The sequence below is a fragment of the Phallusia mammillata genome, chromosome 7 (genome assembly GCF_965637545.1).
Source record: "Phallusia mammillata chromosome 7, kaPhaMamm4.hap1.1, whole genome shotgun sequence".
Taxonomy (NCBI): domain Eukaryota; kingdom Metazoa; phylum Chordata; class Ascidiacea; order Phlebobranchia; family Ascidiidae; genus Phallusia; species Phallusia mammillata.
The window spans coordinates 9,068,451-9,095,214 of NC_137258.1; the positions used below are offsets into that span (position 1 = coordinate 9,068,451).

At 40.1% G+C, this 26,764-nt stretch overlaps 3 protein-coding genes across 3 annotated transcripts; 1 reads left to right on the forward strand and 2 right to left on the reverse strand.

Moving 5' to 3' along the window:
• Positions 1-915: 915 nt before the first annotated feature.
• On the reverse strand, positions 916-26,606 carry LOC145237274 (N-acetylgalactosaminyltransferase 7-like). The gene is made up of 11 exons (XM_080100073.1): positions 26,316-26,606; positions 25,745-26,166; positions 25,222-25,388; positions 24,687-24,903; positions 23,076-23,258; positions 16,722-16,839; positions 14,685-14,807; positions 14,376-14,480; positions 6,379-6,492; positions 4,508-4,732; positions 916-2,910 (listed from the first exon to the last, which is right to left on the reverse strand). Exons 1-11 carry the CDS (start codon positions 26,409-26,411, stop codon positions 2,773-2,775), a joined length of 1,908 nt encoding a protein of 635 aa, XP_079956199.1. The 5' UTR covers positions 26,412-26,606; the 3' UTR covers positions 916-2,772.
• Positions 7,657-12,390, reverse strand: LOC145237273 (uncharacterized). The gene is made up of 2 exons (XM_080100072.1): positions 7,896-12,390; positions 7,657-7,730 (listed from the first exon to the last, which is right to left on the reverse strand). Exon 1 carries the CDS (start codon positions 12,070-12,072, stop codon positions 8,209-8,211), a length of 3,864 nt encoding a protein of 1,287 aa, XP_079956198.1. The 5' UTR covers positions 12,073-12,390; the 3' UTR covers positions 7,657-7,730; positions 7,896-8,208.
• LOC145237275 (uncharacterized) lies at positions 20,443-22,764 on the forward strand. Its single transcript, XM_080100075.1, has 4 exons — positions 20,443-20,952; positions 21,357-21,574; positions 21,846-22,013; positions 22,126-22,764. The coding sequence occupies exons 1-4, from the start codon at positions 20,481-20,483 to the stop codon at positions 22,684-22,686; spliced, it is 1,419 nt and encodes a 472-aa protein (XP_079956201.1). The 5' UTR covers positions 20,443-20,480; the 3' UTR covers positions 22,687-22,764.
• Positions 26,607-26,764: the final 158 nt, after the last annotated feature.

Genomic DNA, 26,764 nt, shown 5'->3' on the forward strand with positions numbered 1-26,764 from the left:
TTGAAGGTCATTTTGGGATGGTGTAGCCACTCAAAATCGTTATACATAGTAGATCTTTTTCGTAACAACCTTGGCGATCGGCTTCTGGTTGTCAAGTTTTTATTGCACCCGGTCGATCAAAGAAACCCAATACCTCGACATGGAAAAACCCGTCAGACTGACAGTGATATAATTTAGCAACTGATTTCTTCTCTTCTGTAATTGATTGCGTTTAAACTATTATTTTAATATCCTTCGATCTGCGATGGTATCTTGCACAAACAAATACTGAGACACAAATCAGTTCGGATCAAAGAACATATTTTCCAGGCGCGTTTTCCCATTTAAAATCTCGTCCTACCCAACAGTTTGTCAATTGACATGAAACGACTTAAAATTGACATGAAAACGAGTTTCGTGTTGTCATATTGCAAAGTACAACAATTTCGTACGAGATGTGACTTTAATGTCAATGAATCCCAAATTAATTCCAACAGTCAGCGTGTAAGATATCAATCATGACATTTATACCTGTTTGTTTGAATAGTATATTGTTGGGGTTGAGGCTGATTGTGCAATGGTTACTAAAGCACGTTAGGAAGATTTTAAGGTACAAGCCTTTTAAACCTGGACCCATTAAAGTCCGAACTCTCCCTGTCCGGCTTATCTGTCTCGCAGAAGCACTGTTCAACTTTCAACTGATGGGGTGAATTTGAGTAGAAAGAGAGTTTGGTTAATAGGTCAAGTTTATGGAAGAAGCGTTTTAACAGTTGGTATACGACCTGTTGTCGATTACAATCCTGCAAATAACGTGTCCTAGTTCGGATTCCTATACTCTGTCCTTTGGCGCCACCACGTGTCACCGCTTACATTCTAATTCATTAGCGTTTACATTTTGGCCACTTGAAATGTTTTCTGTCAAACCAATACCGCACGTTTAGGCTACATCATTTATTGTGGTTTCTGCGCCAGACTCATAAAACAAACTGTAGCTATACGTTACACTACTCGAAAGGACATTTAAAAAGGCATTTTCATCACATGTTTTGTAACTTGACAGTTCAAAGACATATTGTTAGAGAGACACACACTGGTACAAACTAACAGACCCGACTTCAGGGACAAAAGAAAATGAGTTTTATGTTGTCATGTTTGAAAGCAAGATACACGAAATTACAAAATACTAAAATAACACCACACCACCGTTTTAATTAAATCTCGCGTACTTGTACTTGGAAGCGCAAAACAAAAAGAAAATAGTGCAAACATATTTCAGAGTGCTTTAAAGCAAGGTCGACGTACAGTTGTGTTTAGACAAGTATATGGAATGTTGACTGGTGATGGTGACACATATATCTGGACTTCCTATGGTTAAACTATAGTGTAACAACATTAATCTATGAATACCAAAACTACAAGCGACATGCACAAACTACCAGCTTTAAAAACGGTCACAGTCCGTATAAAATAAAGAATAACTGTGGAGATACTATACAAACTATACTGCAAAAATATAGTTTTAAATGGTGGCAATATTGATTTGATGGGGGTATTTAGGGATCTTGTTTGCTTTTTGCTATAAGACACTTTCAAAAAACAAGGTTATGGAATGAATACAAATAAAGGCTGCTCTAAGCGTCAAATCTAACAAATAATGCAAACTTGAAAAAAGAAACGAAGTTCAAAGTAACACAAAATTGAAGGCGCTTTTATTTCATTTTAACAAATTTAAAATAAAATAAAAAAAGAAATGAGTATTTTTTAATCTTTAAATCTTACAAAATCGTGGAAAACATGCAAAATGCACTTTATTAATGTTTTTAGATCACTAGCATAAGCTATGCTACCTATGACAAGAAACAAAACAATCAGTAATACGAGCAGCCAATATTACTGACTAAGATACAAATTACGAAAAAAAAACTTTTAAACTGTATATAATAAGCAAGTCAAGTTACACAGTGCAGTTCTTACAACTGCCATAATTTTGGTAATAATTTGTACTATTCGATACTGCAAAGTTGAGAAAAAGTTTATTAGGGCCTGAACTATGAACCGATTATGAAATAAAACTATAACTATTCCTACTAAACAGCATTCACCTTCTACAAATACACTGTACACAAAAGTTAGATCGAATAACTCTACGTTTTAATCACACTGCCATTGCGTCAACACTTCTGGCTTTATCTGCATGCATTACTGGGGTTATTATAAAGGGAAAATGGACTAGGCCTGCTTAGTGAAGAAGTAACGCGTATAGGTGCGAAACCAATTGCGGTTTAACAACTTAGTTACAAAACAGGAGGCAAGCTACAATAACAACAGGTTTCGGTGGACAAATCGTTATGGCTGTTGTTTTGTGTATAACTATACAGATACAGAGTATAAATTTAATCAGCACAAGGCAAAAATATTATTTAAACAGTAACCCAATACCTGAAGCATTTAATAAACGCGAGACTTTTACGCTTTTTGGTAACATGAGAATGTGGAATAAGAGTTTGTTCCCATCAAAATGACTTGATAAAAGGTTTTATTTTGAAGTTAAACGATTACGACTTATATGAAATAAAACAGTACGTCTTGATAACCAGATAATTTAACCTGTAATTTGGCATACGTACAGTATGTTTATCATCTAAAACCAAGCAACTGGGGCACAACTAACGTCAGCTACATTTGCAAGTTCCGTCACATGGTGGCGGAAAAGAGCAAAACTAAAACACAACGCATTGCCTCTTATACTTTCTAACGGCTACTTGTTTTTAACTGCAGTGCAGCCAGCCGGTGTTACGTCGATTTGATTTTGTTTATTTCCCATCTCTGTCCCTTTTTCTTTGTGTCGCAATCAGCGAGGAAAACGTTGTGTACAAGTTCTCCTCGTTCTAAACACTTGCCTGTGATGGTGTGCTCAATCGACTTGTCAGCCTGTAACATTTCACTCGAAAGTTTAAAAGCGCCACCAAACGACTACAACTTTAAAAACACTTTTCAGTGAATACGCTGACCTAAATGCCGATTTAAAATTGTTCCAAAGTTTAGTTCGTTATCCGTTCAGTATATTGTATGCTTAAACCATTAGCAAGACAAGCAACGCAATTAAAGCAAGAAATGAACGAGATTGGTATATTTAATGTTGTGTTTTTTAGCCCATTTACTCAAAACACACACTCTGTTAAAACATGCCGATTCATATATTGGTCCAAGCTTTAAAACAGCATACAATCGGCAAAGTGTTTATATGTGTTTGCCACAAAGACAACAGTAAAAACGCGAGCCATTACATTTTAAGCATGATTTTCGCATTCACGACGCTTCATCTACAGTTTCCAGGTAACAACAATAACTACATCAAATTGTCAACAACTTTTAGTGTTTATAACATCAACTAGAAGGGTGGCTCAGCACATATTGCCATTGCACATACACTATAGCATATTTTGAAACATTAATATATTTCCTACACTTATTTATATTGGGTCCCATATTAGCCATCGTCTTTTATAGCCTTAGTTGTTTCTGCAAGCAGAAACTCATGGGTCCCCTACACAAGCAAAGTTGTAAATAATGCATTTTGCAAAAAAAACTATGAAACATTTTGGTGCTATCTGTTTAAACAAGGCGATAAAAAGTCTGCAGACATAATCATGCTATATGAGGTACAACTATTCAAGTCACATTCAATTCAGCAATTGTTTGCAAAATTTAACCATTGCACTGTCAATATTTTTTGCAATTCAGACTTTGTTTAAAAAATTAACCGTTTTTAGGGGGCCAGCTGGGTAAATATTGGGGCTACAGGGTGAAACACAACAGTCGACACCTAATTATGGCAAAATGAACAAACTGTCAAAATTTCATTCAATTCAGACATTGTTTAAAAATCACCCTTTTTGGGGGGCTGGTGGGGTAAATATTGGGGCTGCAGGGTGAAACACAACAATCGACACCTAATTATGGCACAAAGAACAAACTGTCAAAATTTCATCCAATTTGGACATTGTTTAAAATTTTACCCATTTTAGGGGGCTGGTGGGGTAAATATTGGGGGTACAGGGTGAAACACAACAATCGACACCTTATTATGGCACAAAGAACAAACTGTCCAAATTTCATCCAATTCGGACATTGTTTAAAATTTTACCCATTTTAGGGGGCTGGTGGGGTAAATATTGGGGCTGCAGGGTGAAACACAACAATCGACACCTAATTATGGCACAAAGAACAAACTGTCCAAATTTCATCTATTTCGGACATTGTTTAAAATTTCACCCATTTTAGGGGGCTGGTGGGGTAAATACTGGGGTGATTAAGTCAAACAAACCAAAAGGCACATCTACATAACCATATCTTCAATCTGTGAAAGTTTCATCCAAATTCACCAAAGATTTCATGCCAAAAGTGCATGGACAAACTTCACCGGAGAAAAAAAAAAAAAAGAAAGAAAAAAAGAAAAAAAGAAAAAAAAAAAATGAGTGAAATCAAGATGCGTCCCCTTCAGGGAAGGGGACCCATAATAACTTACCAGGTTATGATTCCATTCTCGGTTCTCCGTAGTGTCACAATGCACCACAGTAATTTTACCATTTCTGATCGTTACACATTGATCGTATTGAGCAAGTTGATTTGCTTCACTTAACCGAAACAACTGATTTCCGCCCATCCTGTGACAATATCCCGTTTCCAACGCTCCGTTCCCGTTCTTATGCCCCATGCTGTCCAAGCACTGTTGTGTGTCCACACCTCGAATCTAGAATATTGAAACGGATAGTAATGTAACATTGAAAACCAGGATTTCAATTATGCATAAGGTTACGATTTTCAGGTTTCAAGTCCAAGATTGGTAAATTAAAACAATTTGAGAAGATTACATGAATTACGTTTTTTTTTCAGATAGCTGTGTATATGCCGCCCTTATACGAATTCAAAATTACCTGTAGTGGTACGTTTGGTCGGAAAAAAATCATAAATGTTTTTTTTACACAGAATTCAATGACCCTTTTTTATTTTTAATAGTCCTATAGAATAATTCGACGAAGATCGTAGTATTTCCCGCTTATGCCGATATAGTAATTATTTTTTTTTCTGCTTTGTTCTGGGAAAAAAACAAAACGTTCAACACTCTGAAACGAAAGCGTATTTTCCTAGAAGCAAACTTGTGCAAAAAATAAATGTTAAACGTGTTAAACGAGCCACATATCCGGTCTACATCCGGGTACAATAATCTTTTTGCTTGTGACGTGAATTATGACGTAGAACTTTGGTCACGACACGTAGTGAGAGAAAAGGGGGGTGAGTACATCAGTATCCGGGATTAAATTGGGTTAAATACATTTTATGCTCCAAATGTCACGTAGTCGACCTGGTTACTTCGATAATATTCTAAAACGTGATGCTGGAAATCCAATAAGCGAGCAGTTTGCAACGTCTTAATGTGAAACATGAGTATTTATATCAATTAACAGAAAATTTATAATTTATATTTTTTTTCACATACGTTACATATGACGCCAATGTTTTTGCTGATCAAATTCATCGCATTTTTTACAGTTGGTTACTTGGTTTGAATAACTAATCTAAAAATGTAGAATAACGTTTATATTTCTGTTGCGTATGGCAAAATAAACAACGAACAACTGACAAGTTAAAAACAACATACGAGACAAACAAGCATACTTAAAAAAATATTTTTACATATAGCAAGAAGCTATTTCTTTGCACAAACTTAAAGCATATTAACAAACAAAGGTCATTAAACACTAATCTGTGCCTTAATATTTCAAAAGCGCTTCCTATTGTGTAGTGATGGTAAAACTGATGAAATAATCCCAATACAGCAAGTGCACAGAAGGACAGCCTTATTTCGATATTTACTGATTCATCTAGAAACAATAACTATTTCTAGCCAACCATTTGTAACTGATGATTTATGCGAAAAACATGAGTCACGCAAGGACAACATTAATCGACTGAAGATATTTCCTCATAACTATACGTGCAGTGTTTTTTGAGGTGTTTTGGGGGACCGAAACGGTCCGCGGTTTCCCAAAATTTGCCAGTAGCCTAATAAATAATTCGTTTAAGCAAATATGGCTATTTTTTGGTATTTAAATGAAACACTTGCGGTCTCTTAAAACTACTTAGCGGTCACCCAAACCAAACCTTAAAAAACCCTGACTACGTGTATTACAACCAAGAAGAAAATAATAATGTGGAAAATGGTAATTTAATTTTAGGTTATACACGACATTTTTTTCAAATAGTTAGGAAATCAGAAAGCTAAAAAATTAAAATAAGCTTTTTAATATTAGATTTAACTTTTGCTGATGGCCCAAATTAATAGTCATGTTGATATTTGGCAGTAGTGCGGGGAAAATAGTCTAAAATTTTTTTTACCTCTCCCCATTCTTTGTTCTTCGGCGGCAATGGAAAACTTTCTTTGATGTCGTAGGCGATATTGTCCATGAACCATTCAAAGCTTTTGCAATTGTGGTCTTTACGGTATTTGACCTGCAAGGAAGCAACGAAGTGTATTAAGCGTTAAATATCCAGGGTCTTTAAATTGTGTTTAACTGTCATTAATTGTCCATGGTTTTAAAAAAGGCTGAACATTTTATTGACACTTAAACCGTTACGACAAATTGAACAAGTTTTATTTTTGACGTTATCGTGAAAAATTCGTATATCTTTGGTAACATTTTGAAATCGCTGAATTTTTAGGCGAAATAACAAATTAATTGTTTGCACACAAATAAGTTAAGTTTTCATATCCGCACTTGATTAATGCAAATTAGCTGCAGAGTTGATCGAAACTAATGTTGAGGCGACAAATTTCCATAAACACAGCGTGCCAGGTCTGATTCATCCACTGCATTGTGATTGCCTTTCTGCCGTCACCACGCTGACGCATGACCACGTCACACCAGAGAAAACATGCGGAAGGGCCGAAAATAGCTCGACCAGACCACAAGGCCGATGACAGTTAGCACGGTCGCAGTAAATACACTAAGAATATAAATTTCCTCGCAATGTTTGTGTGTGTGTGTGAGGATTATTCCAGCGAAACAGCAACTGTCTGTGACTCGACGTGGATTTATGGACCCGCAAAACTACTACGGACGAGTCACAAACGCCAGGAATAAACTAAAATATATTCGTTTGAAACGTGTCTTCGCCGGCATGGCTGGTAAACACATAGGCGTGGAGTGTTTGATACTAGTTATAGAAATCGTGCTTGTTTTTGATCTAAGCTTTAAATAGCAATCATTTAAGTATACTTTACATATAGTGTAACGTCCCGTGAACGCGCCCCGGTTATAGCGCGGAACGTCACACGAGGAGAGAATTGAAACGCGATTCCTAATAGCCTCCAACAACCAGTCCACACAGATAGATGTTTTGCTGATCTTATTAGGCGAATTCTTTGAATGTAGGACGATGAAAACGAATAGGAAACGTATAGGAAACGTTAGGAAACGTATCGGAATCGGTTTCTGCACAAAGCATGACATTAACACACTGCGCTTTAAATGCAGAAATATAGCACAAATCTTACCAACTGTTGTGGTAACCGGAGAGAGTAAATAGCACGGGTATTCAACTCGCATCAATTACTGGTACACACCTAAACATTCAATTACATATATCACCACACTGCGCCTTTATGACGTCACACACAGTTCTTACCAAGCTATGTTGGGTGACAGTTCAGAATAAGTCACGCTTCACGTGAAGATAAAACAGAAATACTGCGTAAACAAAATGCAACTTAAGCACCTTGTCTAAACCCAATTACACGTACAGTACAAATATTACAAAGCGAATGACATATCAAGTCATTGCGGTTAAGTTCGCATTCATTACAATAATTCACATTTTGGGGTCATTAAACACATATGTACAAAGTGACTCACCAATAATCGTCAACACGACAATAAATAGCCTTTTCTAATTCAACCGACGCAGCACCGTGCTCCACGGAAGTCAGCAACAAAAAGAACTGAACCACGTTGCGTTATCACACAAAACTGGCAGCCGATTATTACGTCACACAACGCCATAGATTACAACACAAGTTGTACTGAGGAAATGCGGGAATCAATAGAAATCTGCAATTACTGGCAAATAAGATGTAACATACCCCCCCACAATGTACGAATCCAAGGAGTACATTTACAACACAACACACAAACATCGGCAGTAATTGCGAACACAATAAACACACAACTAATCACGCATCGCGTCGTCGCGGCATAGCAAGCACAATTTTGCAATTGGGCGTCTGAGTGCTCCAGTGTGAGTCTTGACGATCACCTGACGCACTACTCCCTTCCGATCAGGAAGCACATCGGTCACGCGACCCAGAAGCCATTTGCTCCTAGGCTGATTATCATCCGCTACAAGCACAATGTCGCCGACCGTGAAATTAGAATGTCCATTTGCCCACTTCGATCTGGGCATTAGCGTCGGCAGGTACTCGCGCGACCATCGCCGCCAAAATTGGTCGGCCAAGTATTGTACTTGGCGCCAACGGTTACGATGGAAACAGTCCTTCCCCGTAAACAGTCCAGGGGACATATTCGGCGCTGCACGTTGCAGCAGTAGGTGATTTGGTGTAAGGGGCTCCTCATCCTTCGAATCGAACGTCACCGGAACCAAGGGACGAGAGTTCAGGATGGCCTCGACCTCCACCATCAGCGTCATCAATTTCTCATCGGACAATGTCTTCAGGGGGGCAACGCGTGCCTTGCCTATTACAAACGAGCAGTGAATGCATCCTCGCTCGTCTACCAGCCTCAGATAGGTCACCGCACCGTAAGCTGTAGATGACGCATCTGCAAAATGGTGCAATTCCGTTTTTCGCACCTTACCAAAATCGTGGGGCTTCACGAATCTTGGCAGAACGACGTCTCCTAACCGCGGTAGTTGCTGCAACCATTTTGCCCACGATTCGGAGTCTTCATCGGTAAGAACGTCATCCCATCCCAGCTGCTTTCTGCAGAGATCTCTTTGCATCGTCTTTGCCACCACGATCACAGGCGCTGCAAAGCCAAGAGGGTCGTATAAGGAACTTACCACCGACAGGATTGACCTTCTGGTGTAGGCTGTAAGCTGCTTTACATCGACATTGAAACCGAACTCGTCCGAAGAAACGTTCCACCGAACGCCAAGTACCCTCTCGCACGAGGAACCATCCACGTCCAGCTCCTTCACCGATTTAGCCCGTTCCTCTTCATCAATAGACGCGAGAACTCGCTCGCTGTTGCTAAGCCACTTGGTTAGCCGAAATCCCTTCTTCTTGAGAAGTGCACAAATACCTTTGACCAACTGAACTGCTTCTGCTTCAGTCGACACGGATTTTAAACAGTCGTCAACGTAGAAATTCTTTTCTACCGTCTCGACGACTTCCTTTGGAAATTCGCTTTGCAGATCATTAGCGGCTTGTTTAAGACAAAAACTCGCGCAGGAAGGGGAAGAAGTTGCTCCAAACAAATGAACGAGCATCCTGTGCGCGGTGGGCTTCTTCGACACATCGCCATCAGGCCACCACAAGAACCGAAGCGCATCGCAGTCTGTCGGCTTCACACGTATCTGATGAAACATGGCCTCGACGTCGGCGACAAGAGCTACCTTTTCCATCCGAAATCTTGAAAGAACTCCTACTAAGGAATTGGTCAGATCCGGACCCTGGAGTAAAGCATCATTCAACGACTGGTCGCGGTATTTGGCAGCACAGTCAAAAACTACCCGTACTTTCCCGGGCTTGTGTGGATTTGTAACAGGGTGATGCGGCAGGTACCATACTACCTCTGCAGACTGTTTCTCATCTGGAACTTCTTCGGCATAGCCCTTAGCTATGTAACCCTGTACCGTCTTTGTATACGCATCGCGTAGCACGGCGTCGCGTCTCATGCGACGTTCCAAAGAACCCAAACGATTTAGCGCCATGTCCCGGTTGCACCGAAGCGGTTGTGCGTTCGGGCGCCATGGCAACGGCAACTCATAATGACCTTGCTTGAATTGCACACTGGTTTTCATTTTATCCAAGACGAACCTGTCTTCACGCGACATAGGCATCGCGTCGGGGTTGGTGTCTTGAAAGTCGGTCTTCCACATTCGCTCTAACTTCCCTTGCAGCGAATCATCGGCAACTTGAGTAAAGTTGACGGAAAACAAATCGGTTGACTTGCTAGAGACAGGTCCTGCCAATGCCCATCCAAGTGGAACTCTAAATGCAACAGGTTGCTTCGGTTTTCCCTTTCGTACCTCTTGCACGAGAAAGGCCTCTGGAACGTCCAGCCCGATGAGCAACAAAGCTTCACTGCAATCTACCTGTGGGAATGACAGGTCTCTGATATGTGGCAGCGCATCCAATTCCGCGTTTCTCGGAAACTTGTTGGCGGCAATAGGCAGACAATCAACAGCGAACACCTCGGGAAGTTCCACAGTTGTGGAGCCATCGAGCGAAGCAACAGATAAATTTACTCTTTTGCCCTTGCGCCTGCGACTGTCCCCGTTGATCGTTTTAAGCGTCACGTTGCTAGGTTCACCTTGCAGCCCAAGCTTATCTGTCAGTTTTTTGTCGCACAAAGTAATGCCCGAGCCAGTATCTAAAAGAGCGTAAGTATCAACAGTCCTACCGTTAGCACGGACTTTGACCGCAACCATCATCAGGTTGACGCTCTGTCTACCAGAGGAAGCATGACAGTCCTTTCCAATCGCCGACACAACCGAACAAACTGTCCGTTCCGGCGCAGGTCCTTTGACAGGAGACTCGTCCTCTCTCTTCTCTGGCGGATGCAATAAGGTGTGATGGGCTTCATTGCAGTTCCTCACGGTACACGCTTTGGGGCTGTTGCACTTAGTGGCAAAGTGCCCAAATCTGAAACAATTATCACAGAGTCTACGGCGCCGGGTGACGCGCAGACGATCGCGGTAAGGTAGGGATTTAAATTCCTCGCACTTAGCAAGCACGTGGTTTCTCGAACAGCACTGGCACAACGGGGTAGTGGGAAGGTGGGAAGGTCCGGTACGAGCCTTCGGCCTAAATTCTTGTTCGCTTACAACGACATGACTGGAAGCCTTTACATGACTACTTTTACCTTTCGCCTTCTTAGCTTCGTTGCGGTGCTCGTCGAGCATGCGGCTGAACAACGAATTTGCAATCCGATCCTCAGTTTCCACAAAGTCCACAAGATGCTCAAACAAAGGTTCACGGCCAGTATCTCTGAGGATTTTCTCAACACGCCGTTTCCAAGCCTCCTGCATCTTAAACGGTAGACGATTCACAACAGCAATCAACGTGGGGTAATTATTCATCTCGGAATGCTCGTCAATGTCTGAAAGTGTAAGTAAACAATCGCGCAGCGACTGCGCAAACTCGCTTAAACCAGCAGCATCGTTCGGTCGCAATTCTGGACCGTTGACAACACACCTCACACATGCATGAGCGATTATGTGTGACTTGCCAAAGTGGTCGTACAGTAACTGTCTCGCTTGTTGGTACCCGTTTACCTTTAGTCTAAAGCAGTGTTCAATCAATTTACGGGCTTTGCCATCACAATGCTGCGCCAAATATGACAATTTGGCACCGTCGTCATCGACCTTGTCGTCGATACGAGAATCAAAATTGCGGACAAACTTCCAATAGTCCATTGGATTGCCGTCAAAAACGAGAACTTTAGGCTTTGGTCTGTTTATGTGCTTCACAAGCGATGCAATCTCATTGTCATGTACGCCAGTTGGCTTGACTGAACCATATATACAAGAATTATTTACAATTGGGTTTGTTGCGGCGTAAGAACCTTTCTCATCGACCGAAGATTTAAATTTAGGCGCATATTGGGACAGGGGCTCTGACGGAGCAACATAGTCAACCACATACCGCTGGTCAGGAGGGCTTCTCCGCGACGTGACAGGCGGTGACGTGAACAACACACGACGTTGATCCCCGAGCGGCTCCTCCAGGGGAGGCGTGGTCGATTCACCAGAACCTTCCTTCACCGTCACGTACTCCGTATTTCCTGACATCTCGTCCCAAACCTTCTCTTCAACCTCTGCGGCTTGTAGCTGGTGCTGCAGTTCCAACATTTCTATTTTATCCCTTTGGCGCCGTTCTTCTTCAGCACGACGGATTTCTTCTTCGGCCCGTCGTCTGTCTTCTTCTGCGCGTAGTATTTCCGTTTGCCTGACCAGCTCCTGCTTCTGCGCAGTCTGTTGAATAGCAAGACGCGCGAGCTGTGTCGTTACTTTAACTCTAGTTCTACTGTTAGTCGAAGAACTCGAGCGCCTACTTCGTCCGCAGAACGAGTCGTTGTCCTTTGGACTCTTATCACCGCTTCCACTCGGACTAGCTACGTCAATAGGTAAAACATTGCTAGATAAAGAATTTACGTCACGAACCCAGTGGGAAACACGCTCATCGAATTCGGTCTTGTTTTTTCTCACGCTTGCTAGTTCTTCGGCAAGATCAGGATGCGCCTCGTAGGCAGCAACAGCATCGACAAAAAGATGTTCAAGCGCAACCAATACCGTCTCGAGCATCTGTTTGTTGTGGTGGTCCTTCATCAGGTACTCGGCGACTAGGTATTGTTCACTGAGACGTCGACGACAATCAGCGACCGCATCAGGAGTCGTGACGTTTGATTGACTCATCTTTGAACCGCTTAAATATTTAACAAACAGTTAAACTTGTCTCCAACACACAGTTGAAGCTTGATTTCAACTGTATTGTTCTGTTCAACGAACAGTTGAAACTTATTTTAAGAAGCAGTTGAAACTTGATTTCAACTGCAATTGTCTTCAACAAACAGTTGAAACTTTCATGTAACGTCCCGTGAACGCGCCCCGGTTATAGCGCGGAACGTCACACGAGGAGAGAATTGAAACGCGATTCCTAATAGCCTCCAACAACCAGTCCACACAGATAGATGTTTTGCTGATCTTATTAGGCGAATTCTTTGAATGTAGGACGATGAAAACGAATAGGAAACGTATAGGAAACGTTAGGAAACGTATCGGAATCGGTTTCTGCACAAAGCATGACATTAACACACTGCGCTTTAAATGCAGAAATATAGCACAAATCTTACCAACTGTTGTGGTAACCGGAGAGAGTAAATAGCACGGGTATTCAACTCGCATCAATTACTGGTACACACCTAAACATTCAATTACATATATCACCACACTGCGCCTTTATGACGTCACACACAGTTCTTACCAAGCTATGTTGGGTGACAGTTCAGAATAAGTCACGCTTCACGTGAAGATAAAACAGAAATACTGCGTAAACAAAATGCAACTTAAGCACCTTGTCTAAACCCAATTACACGTACAGTACAAATATTACAAAGCGAATGACATATCAAGTCATTGCGGTTAAGTTCGCATTCATTACAATAATTCACATTTTGGGGTCATTAAACACATATGTACAAAGTGACTCACCAATAATCGTCAACACGACAATAAATAGCCTTTTCTAATTCAACCGACGCAGCACCGTGCTCCACGGAAGTCAGCAACAAAAAGAACTGAACCACGTTGCGTTATCACACAAAACTGGCAGCCGATTATTACGTCACACAACGCCATAGATTACAACACAAGTTGTACTGAGGAAATGCGGGAATCAATAGAAATCTGCAATTACTGGCAAATAAGATGTAACATATAGTATGTATTTTAATTTTTTGGTCGGAAAATGTGTCACCAAATATTAAACAACGCTTTGCCTAAGTTAAAAAGGTCAAAAAATCTTGGAATTTGCATGGGAAGACATTGATTTAACTGGTCGTCTCAGCATACAATCTTGTCATATTTAAAGTCACATGAGTTCAATCCTTAATATTCCGCCGTTGCTCTAAAATCCATTTACTTCTTGCAAAGATATTGTTTGATCACGCTTGGTCACGCTTGGTCATTGCGTAATATTTAATACTCGTAAAATATCAATAACTCATAAAGTTCTGCCAAAACCAATAACAGACGTCTGATGTGTAATTCCGCTGTTTCACCCAAAAGACGGGTTTCCAATTTTTTTTTGCATTATTCGTGAAAGGTTTGAACTTTCACAGCGTTCGACATCTCACGTCGAATCCCACCCTTGCGGTAAAACGTGTTCCCGCGCCGGACCTCCCGATCCTAATTAGTTCACACTTCGTGCACGAAACAGCTGCATGGTGCAACAGAGACCAAGGCTAACCCAAACCTGAAGATATCGGAAATTTATCACAGGCAGATTAGGTATACGCCACACCCAAATAGAAAAAGGCCCTGTTCCGTGTGTTCCAATCGATTTTATAGGCAGATTCGGTCAATTTTGTTTATGTATGTTTTTTTTTTTACTGATCCAGTAACGTTTGAAAATTCAGTACTGTACGGAAACTTACCTGTGCCGAAATATCACCGTACGGCATGTTGATCGTCTCGGGTCTGCTTGCGTAAAAATACTCTTTGTAATCATCCCACCACGTTTCTACGACACGAATGTAATTCTGGGACAGAAAAGCGGGATAAAAATGTAATAAAACATTGCAGACAGTCAAAAACATAATTTTAGCCATAAAAATCAAAAAATCTAGTTTATAACGCGGTAAAATCTATGTACAAGATACATGGTCAAGAATTAAATAAAATGTACAATGTCATTGAAGAGGTAAATGGTAAACATCTTGATCGAATTTATCTTAAGAACTTACCCTTAAACTTGGATTTGATGGAACGTATTCAGGTGGGGGGTTTCCACTCCATCCTGGTAATCTGTACACGTGACCGATACGTGAACAGGGCACAAAGAGGACCTCTCCTCCACACATCCATATCTGGAAATACACAACCATAATACAAAGGGTATTTTCGAGTCTATACATTCTAAATTGTAGTGTAGATATCAGTGACGATGTTGAAAATTTAGAATGGTTTACTTTAAGGCTTTAAGCTATGAGTTGTATAGTTACGTAACCGGAATGCCGTTAAATAAATAGGGTGCTCAGAGGAATAGAAATGTTTGTTTACATATGGCCCTGTGAACAAGCTGTGTTGTTAGCGTACATTTGCTTAACTGAGAGTATTTAAACTGAACAGTATCTAACCCTTCAACGGGCAACATGGTCATCGACGATCACCGTTTATTTAATTCAACTAGAAGGGTGGCTTAGCACATTTTGTTGTTGCATTTACACTATAACCTATTTTAAAACATTAATATATTTCCTATGCTTATTTTGTATTGGGTCCCATATTAGCCATCGTATTTTATAACCTTAGTCGTTTCTGCAGGCAAAAACTCATGGGTCCCCACACATGCAAAGTTGAAAATAATGCAATTCAAGAGATAACCATGCGAAAGTCGGGTGTTGTACGGTAAAACACAGTGATCGGCACTGGGCTTAAATAATAATACTATGTAGAATACCAACTACAAAATTAGATTCACCCCAGATATTGTTTGAAGTATGTCCTATTTAACGTTTTAAAAAACTGACCCATTTTAGGGGGCTAGTAGGGTAACTAATTGGGTTCGACACACAAACTAAAAAATATATAAAACCACAATGACTCAATCAATAGTACTGCAAAACTTTAGCCCCCGCCAATGTTTAAAATTTCGACCACTAGAGGTGTTTTGAGCAACAACCGCTAATGTTTTTGACGTCATAGGGCTGTTAACAAGCCCCTAACTGCCATGGCATCTTTTGTTTATTGTAACGCCAATAAACGAAGCGATACGAAAAAAATCAATGCGATAATAAAACAAAAACAAAAAACGAAATCATCAGACCAATGAAATTCGGGCACGTCACGCAAAAACGTCCACCAAGCAACCCACCAACGAGCAACATACAACTGTTTGCCTTTGTGACACTATTGCGCCAAAGAAATCTTTCGTTTGTGGTGCCCAGTAACATGCAAATACGTTTTACACTTTAGGGGCTTGTGGGGTAAATGTTAGGACTACAGGGTTGAACACAACAATCGACACCTATAAATGGCATACTATACAAGAAATCCAAATTTCAGCCAATTCTGACACTGTTTAAAAACTCACCCATTTTAGGGGGCTAGCGGGGTAAATACTGGGGTTATCAACAAAAACAAAGTGGGATGCACATCTACATGAATATATCTACCACCTGTGTAAATTTCAGCCAAATCCATCAAGCATTTGATGGAAAAACGATTCGGACAAACTTCGGGGAAAAAATAACCATTTTAGGGGGCTAGCGGGGTAAATACTGGGGTTATCAACAAAAACAAAGTGGGATGCACATCTACATGAATATATCTACCATCTGTGTAAATTTCAGCCAAATCCATCAAACATTAGATGGAAAAACGAGTCGGACAAACTTTGGGGGGGGGGGGGGGTGGGAGGAAAGAAGAAAAAAAAACAAAAAAAAACAAACAATTTGAGTAAAATCAATATGTGTCCCCTTCAGGGGAGGGGACCCATAATAACTAAGAATGGAAAGCATTTTCCATGTGATGAAATCAGTCGATAAAATCTTGGAATATTTTCAAGTGCCTGTTACTGAAGGTGATAACTGCTTTGGGGTTACTGAACTGAGAGTATTTGAACTGAACAGTATCTAACCCTTCAACGGGCAACATGGTCATCGACGATCACCCTTTATATTAATTCAAATATTTAATAGAATTATTCCAAGATTTTATCGACTGATTTCGTTACATGGAAAATGCTTTCCATTCTTAGTTACATTTGCTTAAGTTCTAACCTTGTATGACATTTCAAAGTTTTCGCCACCCCAGATCTCCAATCCAGGATCGTAGAGTCCAATATCAAAGAAATACTGGCGCTCGATGGCAAACAAGCCTCCCGCCATCGCTGGTGATCTGGCAACGAAATATGAACAAGTGAAAAAATTGAACATCTAACAAAACGGTGTTATACAGACGTTACATTACAGATGATTCCAGTGGCGGATAATATAACTAAAGCTTTCAGTACACTTTGTTTAGTCTGTGTTTTTGTGCGGCAATGTAAGATAAAAATATTGATTTTGCCGATATAATGGCATCGTCATTTCTTATTCAAATTGATACTGAAAGCTTCAGTATAGTATAAACATATAACAATTGCCATTCCAGTTTTTAGGTAATGTTTCTTAATTTGAGACAAACGTGAGCGTAGTGTGCATTTTTCTTTGAGCAAAATTGGAAAGGGGAAATAAACTATTATTTCGCAATCTCTTGGCATGTAATGCAAGTCCTTGACACTGCACAAAAAGTTAAATATTAACTGACTTGCACAAATTAATCAACGGTGTTGTGCTAACTGCACCAAGCAAAAACGGCGTACTCCCTGCACATGCATTAAGTGTCCTTAATTTTACGCCTAATTTATTTTACTATTTTGTATGTTTCCTGTTTCTCTAAAATATTAAGTTACAATGAAGCGACCGGAAAACTGTGTGCAAGAAGATACTGCATCATGCGGACAAAACATGATGCCTACTTCCTGATAAGTATATTAGTACATACATATGGAACGTCTTTCTTTAAACGTCCAACAATTATCTTGTGTCGTTGTCAGTATCAGTCGTACAGGTTGGTTTGGTCATAAGAATCAGAAGCATATCCACGTTTTTCATTGGTTTGACCATAACAGGAGGTATATGCTTTACTTTGAACATACTCTTATAAGTGGTTGAGTAGAAGGACGGCGGACATTTTCAAAACATGTCAAACCAGTTGTTCGAATCCCAGCACACGTCACCAGGTAAATTTCCCGCAAGGCAACAAGGTCTTAAAACGTACTAATGCCTAAACCCTTAACCCGTGTTGTACACAATACTATATCCTGTAAGGTACCGAGAATTTTTTTATCATACGTACCAAGTTAAATCGAAGTATTGTTTAGTGTGTGGTAGACTAAAATGCTTATGTGCGTAGTAGTAAAACGCCTGGTTATGATGGTAAAAGATCTATTGGTGAATTGTAATGCGAAATCCTAGTAAAGAATAAATGAATGAATCCCGCAAGACTCAGCATGCTGACCTACTATCATTTTTGTTTGAGGCGAAAACAATAGCTTACACCCTAGCAGCGACAAAAAACAACAGTTTCAATAGCGTCAGAACAGAATTTTTCCGTGACTTGAGTAGTACACTTAGACAGAAAAGGGGGTTATATGGTCTATAAAAAGTTACTGCTGATGTTATTACACTGACCACTTAATCCTTTTTGTCTGAGAATTCCTTCAATTTAAAAATGTCCCTAAATATACATGCTGGCGGGCGTTAAATTTCTAGGAAGATTTTCTCCAATAGCGCGTTAAAGCGATTAGGCGTGACAAAAACAAGTGCTGACAAATGTGCTGTACAGTGAAACGTTTGTGTCACAAAATGTCTGTGTTATAATTAGAATTGCAAGAGACTATAGTAATTGACCGATTTGCGCATAAACAATTAAAAAGTGCAACAAGGTCTGATACTGCTCTAGTTTAAACATCAACGATGGCATTTAATTTTGAAATGTTAGAAACGGCAAAAAATAAGTTTTTGTCAATAATTTATTAAACCGGAACAAGCAAATTTGTTACATTTTTAGCAGTAGTGCTGAAAAATGCAAACAAAACTGCAGGTGCTTAGGTGTGGATGTAACAAAAGCTTAGCACATCCAAATACAGTCAGGAATCGGCTGGCAGCACTTGCGGTATTTAATAACCCGAGAGAAAAAACAGCTGCAGGGGCGAAGGGAAGGAAAACGGGTTGACAGAGTGTGCGTGAAGAAAGCCATGTAGGAGAGTAGCAGCCCAAGCGCATAGCTCCGTTCACAACCCAACCATCACTCCACAGTCATATCTCGCAAAGGCATGAGAGATGCCTAATAAGCGCAACAGCTGTGTCTCTTGTTTGCTGCAAAGAAAACACAGGCGATATCCCCAAGAGGGATGCAGCCAACCCAAGACTCTGGTTTGTGGGTTCGAAGCTTATATGGCATCGCGTACATTTTTAACAAGCAGCGCCCTTATATACTTCAGCGGGGTCCCCGATGACCAAAGCAAGCAAATTTTTGTTCGATGACTGGTATGCCCTTATTTGCATGTGTGCTTTTTTGGGTAAAGTATTTTGTGGACCTCACCACCATACGAGTGGTACATAAATGGTACAGGGCAGTTAAACATATAACATGTGGATCCAACCACATATTTATTGGCAGCGGTTCCACTTAAAGTGCTATTGCTTTTCGCTATCACAAAAGTACATTTTAAATTGTTAAAAAGTGCCTTTGTTTGTGGCGCCGTTTCCAGTGTATAATTGGGCGTTTTCACTCGCCCACAAAGTTGTTAACATTACAACACTTCGTAGAATAAAACCGACGCTCTTTTTACGTTTACATAAACTGTAAACTTGCCAAGAGCGATTCTTTGAAGCCGAGAACGGTTTACGTCACCGACTTGCCTCAGGGGCACGGAATCAACAACAACATGCCAAGATTAGCGTTCCCGGCATATTTCAACAGCAACAGACATAACACAGCGGAATGCTGCGGCTTTGCCTAAATCGCCTTATTCGTTAATTTTGCCGCACCTGCGTTGGTGAGCCACAAATCCCACTGGGACGGAAGATTATAAAAACTGAAGGAAGGTGGGCTTACCGTCTAGGCAGGGCAATGGGAGGGCGACGGGCAAAATTTTTAATGACGATTTGTGGAAAGAGCGGTGTGACCGGGGGTTGCCCAAATATGGACCGCGGCCAGGGCACGTTGCGCCTCGTCGCTCATTTTCCGAATTAGCACGCGCTGCGCGTTCGTCCATATTTGGGCAATGACTCCCGCGCACACACGCGCACACGAAACATACTACGCGCTATGCGTTGAGACGTTGTCTGTCAGGTTGCCGTGACACTCGTATCAGATAGTTAGTCATTTGCTTCACAGAGAAACTGGACGATAATAGAACTGTTTGGTTTGGCTCTAACATGAGGGAAAGTTTAACCAGACATTCAGTCTCAGTACGTGATAGCGTGGTAGCCCCATCTGTCATAGGAGACGTACATTGCGAGATATTATCGCAAGGTACTTGGGAGATAACATTCCCACGACAGTGGAAGGCCTGGCTTACGTCGGGGAAGCAATTGAAACAACAAGATATGGCACCCGGTCAGCATGATCGTTCTCAGTCGCTTTAGCAAGGTACAAGTCAGTTAGTCGGAATAGAAGCTATGGCTTAAGCAAACTTTATTTGTCAATGTCGCACACCAGCAGTTTGTCAACGAATTGTTGACACACGGAGAACAAGTTAAGCGCACGTGTGTGTTTAGACGAAAATGTTCTGAGGAGCGCTAACTGCCAAGGTCATATACTAAAACTGTATGATGCCAGGTGGGGCCTAAGGTTTTACAGTGGAAAGCTGACAACGCCGTGAGCTTAAATCAACACATATAAACGGCCGAACGTAATGTAGCAGTAAATAACCAAGGTTTTTCGTTATAGAATTGTAGAAAGGTGGCCAAACTTATTCATAAGCCACAATGACCACGGTGGAAAAGTTGAACTGTAGCAACAAGCTGTTACGACCAACGGACCTTAGTCTCAAGAACACCCTAAACTCGGCATTCTGCGGTCATCCAGAGGCAACAGAGCGCGACAACAAGCGTCACGTGATTGTACACGCACAATCGGCAGTACAGGACTTGAGAAAACAATCCCGTACTGGCGAGAGGACAACCAGGTGGCCGGACGTGTCAGCCGCATCACCAATCGCCCTCGTGTTTCAAAGAGGCAACTTCGCCGCTGCGGTTACCACAATGCCAGCAGCGTCACCTGTTCTTGACTCCAGGCTCGTAATGTTGGACAGTCTCTTTCCTCCGCACAATGGTAGCGTAGCACAAAGTCCAGTTTCATCTGTTTTCGAAAGTGCGGTGGCTGCCAAAAGAGCGCGTGGAGACAGCGATGGAAGTAGCTCCGATGGGGGAAGAACAGTGAGACGGAGTCCACCAAATGGTAAGCATATGTTTTGTACATAATTGATTTGTGTCTAAATAGAGTCTAGACGTTTATACCTCCAGTATTAATTTTCAATATTTCAAACTTTAAGTTGTTTCAAATGGTGAAAATGTACACAATCCCCCCCCAAAGACAACAGGCCAAGCCATTATGCAACCTTAATACAGTTCCCGTGGCAGTTTTGTTTCGTTGATGCATTTTGACACTAAGTGTATTAAAGGGAAATTGTTGTGCCTAAATCCTTTTATGTGGTCTGGTATTTGGCACTGACAGCACAGCTAATTTTTTGATTAAATCCAAACAATACAAAGATGGGCATAGATTAGTGATCACAATTTAGGTTCAGTTCCAACAACGAAAAGCAGGTGCATATAAGTTACACCTTTATTTCATATTTTTAGGTGTATCACCAACTCACAGTGATAAGTCAGATCCTTCACCGCAAGCAACAAACAAAATGAGAGTGCCTAAATCAACATCTCCACCCGCCCCCAGTGCAAACCGAGGCGTAAAACGGAAAGGTGGCTGGAAGTTTCATGACCTGTCTGACGAGAATGATGGATTGGGAAGGAAAAAGAGGTCTTACAATCACAACAAGCTGGAAAATGAAATACTTCAGGTAGGTCCAACCTATGTTGTACGCTTTGTGATAACAGCAAGTGTACGAAAACTATTTGTAATGTTAACCGTTTTGTGAAACAAACAAAAAAGTGTAGGCTAACACTGACATTGGTTTTAAAATGCAAAAGCAAAAATAAAGTGCGAAATTAACATCATTAAAACCTTAGTGATTGGACTTTGCCTTATACACAGAAAACACAGAAAAATAACAGCAGTGACATCTAGTGGAGGTCAAATATACTAATATCGATCTCCTATTTTCTTTTTAGATGTACCAAGACAGGGTTTGCATCAAAGAAGTGCCATCAGGGTCATCTGGAAAAGGAGAGCATCTAGTGATTATTGAGCCAAGTTACATATCAGATCCAGACCTCGTTAAATACAATTCTGGTTTAAGAATTGTTTTCAACAAAAAGCAAAACGTCTATCAACTCCAGGTAACAGAAAATGCTGTTCTCTTTTTGATGTTTTTAAGATCACAGTTATTTGTATCACCTCAAGAGCAAAAATACATTTTTATTTTAGTTGACTAAATTCTTTCTTGTCTAGGTGCTCCCATACACAATAGAACATGGATCGCTGACCAACAAAACCGCAGTATTTCAAGCTATTTCGAAAATGCTTGGTGAGAATGGATCTGTCCTGTGCCCTGGCATAGCACGTGCAATGTTAACACCTCAAGACTATTTGACACACCAATCAACACCAGATATAGCTGGCACTCCCAATGAAAGTCCAAACAGGGGAATAAATGGAAGAAGACCAACTGTTCAAGCAAAAGACAATCAGGAGACTGATGGAGCCAGTGACCGTTACTGGGGCAGGTGGAAAGTGTTTCATGGCGCAGATCGTCATGACAACACATCACCTGAATCAAACTTTGAAGTAAGGAACAACACACCAGTCACACCAACAGACAGACTTTTGCTAACCCTTAACAAAGAATTGTCAAAGCACAATCGACAGACAGTAACATCCACTAGTGAGAGTGGAACAAATCGATGCCTGCTGTGGCATGTCCCCTCTCCAGGAGGCAAGGGAAAGAAGGCGCTGTGGCCCTCAGAGGCAAAATGGTGTTCAAACTGTTTAAGAAGAATGGCAAAACAATAACCCCTGTCAAGGATTTTGTCATTGACAATTAATTTTTTGTTGGGTGTGTTTGTTATAAACAAGACCACTCGCTTTTTATTGCTGGCTGTGATTGTTGTTTTTCATTCATTAAGAGGTTTAAATTAACATTTGAGTTAGTTAAGTTTGTAGATGTAGTTAACAACTAAAAACATGTTGACAGTATAATGATCAGCACAGAAAGCAGTGAAATAAGACTTAGTTTTGGTTCCCTTTTTTCAAAAACAAGAAGCACTGATACAATATTCATGCTCATACATTCAAAAGCCAAGAAATAACAGATTTTGTGCAGGTGCTCCAATTTGACTCAAAAGGCATCCATTAAACTGATTTTCTATTACATCATTTCTTTTACCCAAGTCATCACTCACCTGTAGGGATCAGTCCTATGGGCTCTTCGCTCCCTTTCCTGTCTTCCAAGTGGAACTCGCTTCCATAGCATGCTCCAATCCCATGCTCCCCGAGCAAATCCATCGTGATCGCCTCCAGCTTGTGGTCGGAAGGTGTAATCTTGCCCGTTGATCACATCAATCAATGGAACAGTTGTGACCATTCTAATCAATATGACATTATCTAATTGATGACAGCAAATTTTGTTATCACTGTTTAGGATTTTGATCAGTGGTTCTCAACCATATACGGTTTGTGTACCATCTGACAACTTTTTCTATCGCTGTTTACCACCTAAACCATGTTTGAAAGGGAAGATCAAGAGATAGGTCGATTTTTCTCACACATGCTGGCATATTTCCCAGTGATGCTAGCAATTTCAAAAAATGCCCGAACACACACTTGCCCCATAGTTGAAATAAAAAGGGAAACCAGCTTTCTTTGTATAACAGTCATTTGTATCACAAATATAATATGTCACACATTGATGTGGAGTGATTGAAATGTTATTCTAAAATAGGACAAAAATATCTATTGAATGACTAAAGCAGCGGTTCCCAACCTTTCTGGTGCCGCGACCCCTTAAAACAGTTCCCAAGTTGCGGTGACCCCACGTATAGGCGCCGAGTTTTACAAAAATGAAAGGTGGTGGATTTAAATTATGACGTCAATTTTATGACGTCACTAATGCGTCAATTTTAACAAAAAAATGTTTTTAAAATAATATTGATTTGGAACAATTCACTTTAACATTTTTTTTTGTTAAGCAATGTTTAGAAACAGTTTCGTAAAGTCGTTACTTTTATATCACCCAAAGTGACCATTTGCCAACAATTGTGTGTTTGACGTCATACAAGTAAGGGCACCAACCAAACTAGTTGCTAAAACTGTTCCCAAAAGCAAAACTGTTCCCAAATTTGTTCAGCTTTTACGGTGTTGCGTAAGATACCGATACAAACAAACCCAAATATCCACGATGTTCGCCCCCGCCTATGCGGCGCCTATGACCCCAGGGATAAAATTATTAGGCTATACATTAAAATTGACTTCTAAATACCGCAAAATTTATTTCTCACTATACTTTCTTTTCCTAATACTTGTCTTTCGATGCATCATTGACAGCCTGAAATTTTACAAATTAAATTTTAGTTCTGTTGACTATTAAGTTATAATTGGAGGATAGTGATATTATCGGGAGAATACAAAACAAGTTGGCAGGTTCTGACTTGATGATTATGATTATGTGAATGCAATATTATTACATAATACAAGGCAATAATTAGCATTTTGTGAAAACAATTAAGTATTCGAAAATTAAAGATCCACCCCAGATGTAGTTACTAGTTTACATACTTTAACAAACAATGAAGGGAAGGAATGTGGTGCCCAGTTCTTTTGTTTTTTATTTGTTAAATTAGTCTATGGCCTAAAATGAGTTGGGAGCCATTCCCTTAGGCGACCCCTGGCAAATTGTCAGGCGACCCCAGGTGGGGTCGCGACCCACAGGTTGGGAACCGCTAGACTAAAGCTTTAAAATTTGTATTGTATAATTAGTTTGATTTTCATCTTTGAAAAAATACCAGACAAATCACCTGTTTTTTACTATGGGCATAACTAGGGGTGGCATCCAGTTGTAACTGACTTCACAATGAGCATCAAGGTAAACGAGAATTCTGCCTGGTGCAGCTTGTGATTTTTGGGCTCCAATACTTCTGGCACGAATTAGGCCTTCACGTCTTTCATTGCGGTAAAGTTTAACAAGGCCATTAAACTGCTGAATGTAATCATCCATATGTTGGCCTAAATGCTCTAAAAAATCAAGAATAAATGCTGGTAAATAAAGAATGACAGAGGAGCATTAAGTTTACTTCCAGTACAATATATATACATGTTTAAAATCAGCAAGTTATGCAGAAACACTAAACATGGAAACAGAAATATTGCACTACAGAAGAGCTTGATAAATTATTTTAACTTATGTGTTGGCTAAAAAGTAAAAATAATGGTTCGAAGCTTTTGTATTAAATGAGGCAGAATAGTATATTCCAAACAATAAATGGACATCCATACAGTTTATACAGTTTTTGGTATGGATGCCCATATTATTTTGAAAGTTACCCAACTTACCTTTGCTACTGTGATCATCAATCATTACTATTTCAGCAAGTAGATGTTTTGGTGTTAGATTGATTACTGAATGCACAGTCCTTATTAAAGTTGACCACCCCTCATTATGGAAAACAATAATTACAGCTATTTGGGGTAGTTCATCAGGATAATCCCAGTGCCGACATCTGGTGAAAAAAGATTGCCTCCAGTTTTAATAGAAAAATATTTTCGGAAGCCAATAACGCTCTTGCAAATAAAGATTCAATTGTTATGTAAGTTATTGTTGTAAAAAAGAAGGGTCTTTCTGAAGTCACAAAAACAACACGCCATGCAGGTTAAGGAGTAAATTTGGAACAATATTCATTGTATGACCAATATATATATTATTCCTGGTCCCTTTTTTGTTAGTTTTGTAATAAACTCAAATAATGGTTCATAGAGTGAAAGTGATATCACCCAAAATATTCAGACTTGACTAGAATCACTATTCGCTTCTCTGCATAACTGGAACATGATTAACAAACAACAACATAAAACTTACTCTTCATTCCTTAAGTCTTTTGGTAGGCGGTCAAGTGAAATTTTATCACTATTGACCATATTGAAACCAAATTCTTTTATGGCAGCATCAACTGCCTCCTTTTCAGATGGCTCGGCATAAACAGCAACCCCATATTCTCCAGGGCCAGATCGCTTGGGAATGTTGATGTCTTCGTAGTTTCCAAGCCTTTTCCATGTTAGCTTGGGGTACAATGAATAATCAGGCTTAGGCTTGTCCATGGACAAATCCTGTTGGCCTGGAACTTGTTGTACGGCTGGAAGCCCATTAATTTGTTTTTTGCTGCCATCATTAAGATTCACCTCAACTCCATCAACATGAGGAAATTGTGCCATAAGGGAGTCATCTGGTGGTTTTGCCATGTGTGGTGGAGCTGGTGCAATGTTTCGCGGTATTTCAACATTCTGACAAAAACAAGCAAAATAAACAAGTCAGTCAAATGTAAATTAACAGTTACATGAGCATGGCAGTAATTATATTTTCAAAACAGGTATTACTGAGACTTTTGAGAACTGAGATTCTATATGTTTACATTACAATTTACAATACCTACCTTTTTCGTTTTCAAATTCTGCCAAACTTCGTAACCAACAAACAGAAAAAACACAGTGAAAAAAGTTTTGAGGATAAAACCTGCCTTGATTCTCATATCATTTGCACGGAATTGTAAACGCTAAACCCAAATCTTGTAAGACGCCTTAAGTAGTTTATGTTGGATTTGGTTTATTGGTAGTTGCAGAACAGAAGCAAACCTGATAGTTGCTCTACGTGGCAGATGAACATGTATCGGACCTTGGAATACTGTTAGTCTTTTGGTTTTTATTGAAACACCGATTAAAACAACTGAATTTAACAACTCGTGGTCGAAATTTAGTTCCTAATTACGCGTAATTTAGTTCAAATCAAATTAAAACAAAAGAGAAAAACTTGATTTCACATCAATCAGTGTAATAATAAAACGGCACAAAGTGGGGGAATTCCCGATAAGATTGTCCACAGAAA

What these genes read in the sequence shown, in the direction of transcription:
- LOC145237273 (XM_080100072.1), bottom strand. Translation starts at nt 12,072, where the DNA reads ATGTTGGAACTGCAGCACCAGCTACAAGCCGCAGAGGTTGAAGAGAAG.
- LOC145237275 (XM_080100075.1), top strand. Translation starts at nt 20,481, where the DNA reads ATGACCACGGTGGAAAAGTTGAACTGTAGCAACAAGCTGTTACGACCA. An exon ending in GAGACGGAGTCCACCAAATG is followed by an intron (nt 20,953 to 21,356) that starts GTAAGCATATGT and finishes TCATATTTTTAG; the next exon opens with GTGTATCACCAACTCACAGT. An exon ending in TGGAAAATGAAATACTTCAG is followed by an intron (nt 21,575 to 21,845) that starts GTAGGTCCAACC and finishes TTTTCTTTTTAG; the next exon opens with ATGTACCAAGACAGGGTTTG.
- LOC145237274 (XM_080100073.1), bottom strand. Translation starts at nt 26,411, where the DNA reads ATGAGAATCAAGGCAGGTTTTATCCTCAAAACTTTTTTCACTGTGTTT. An exon ending in ACTTTGAAATGTCATACAAG is followed by an intron (nt 14,808 to 16,721) that starts GTTAGAACTTAA and finishes GTGTATTTCCAG; the next exon opens with ATATGGATGTGTGGAGGAGA. An exon ending in CATCAAATCCAAGTTTAAGG is followed by an intron (nt 14,481 to 14,684) that starts GTAAGTTCTTAA and finishes TTTCTGTCCCAG; the next exon opens with AATTACATTCGTGTCGTAGA.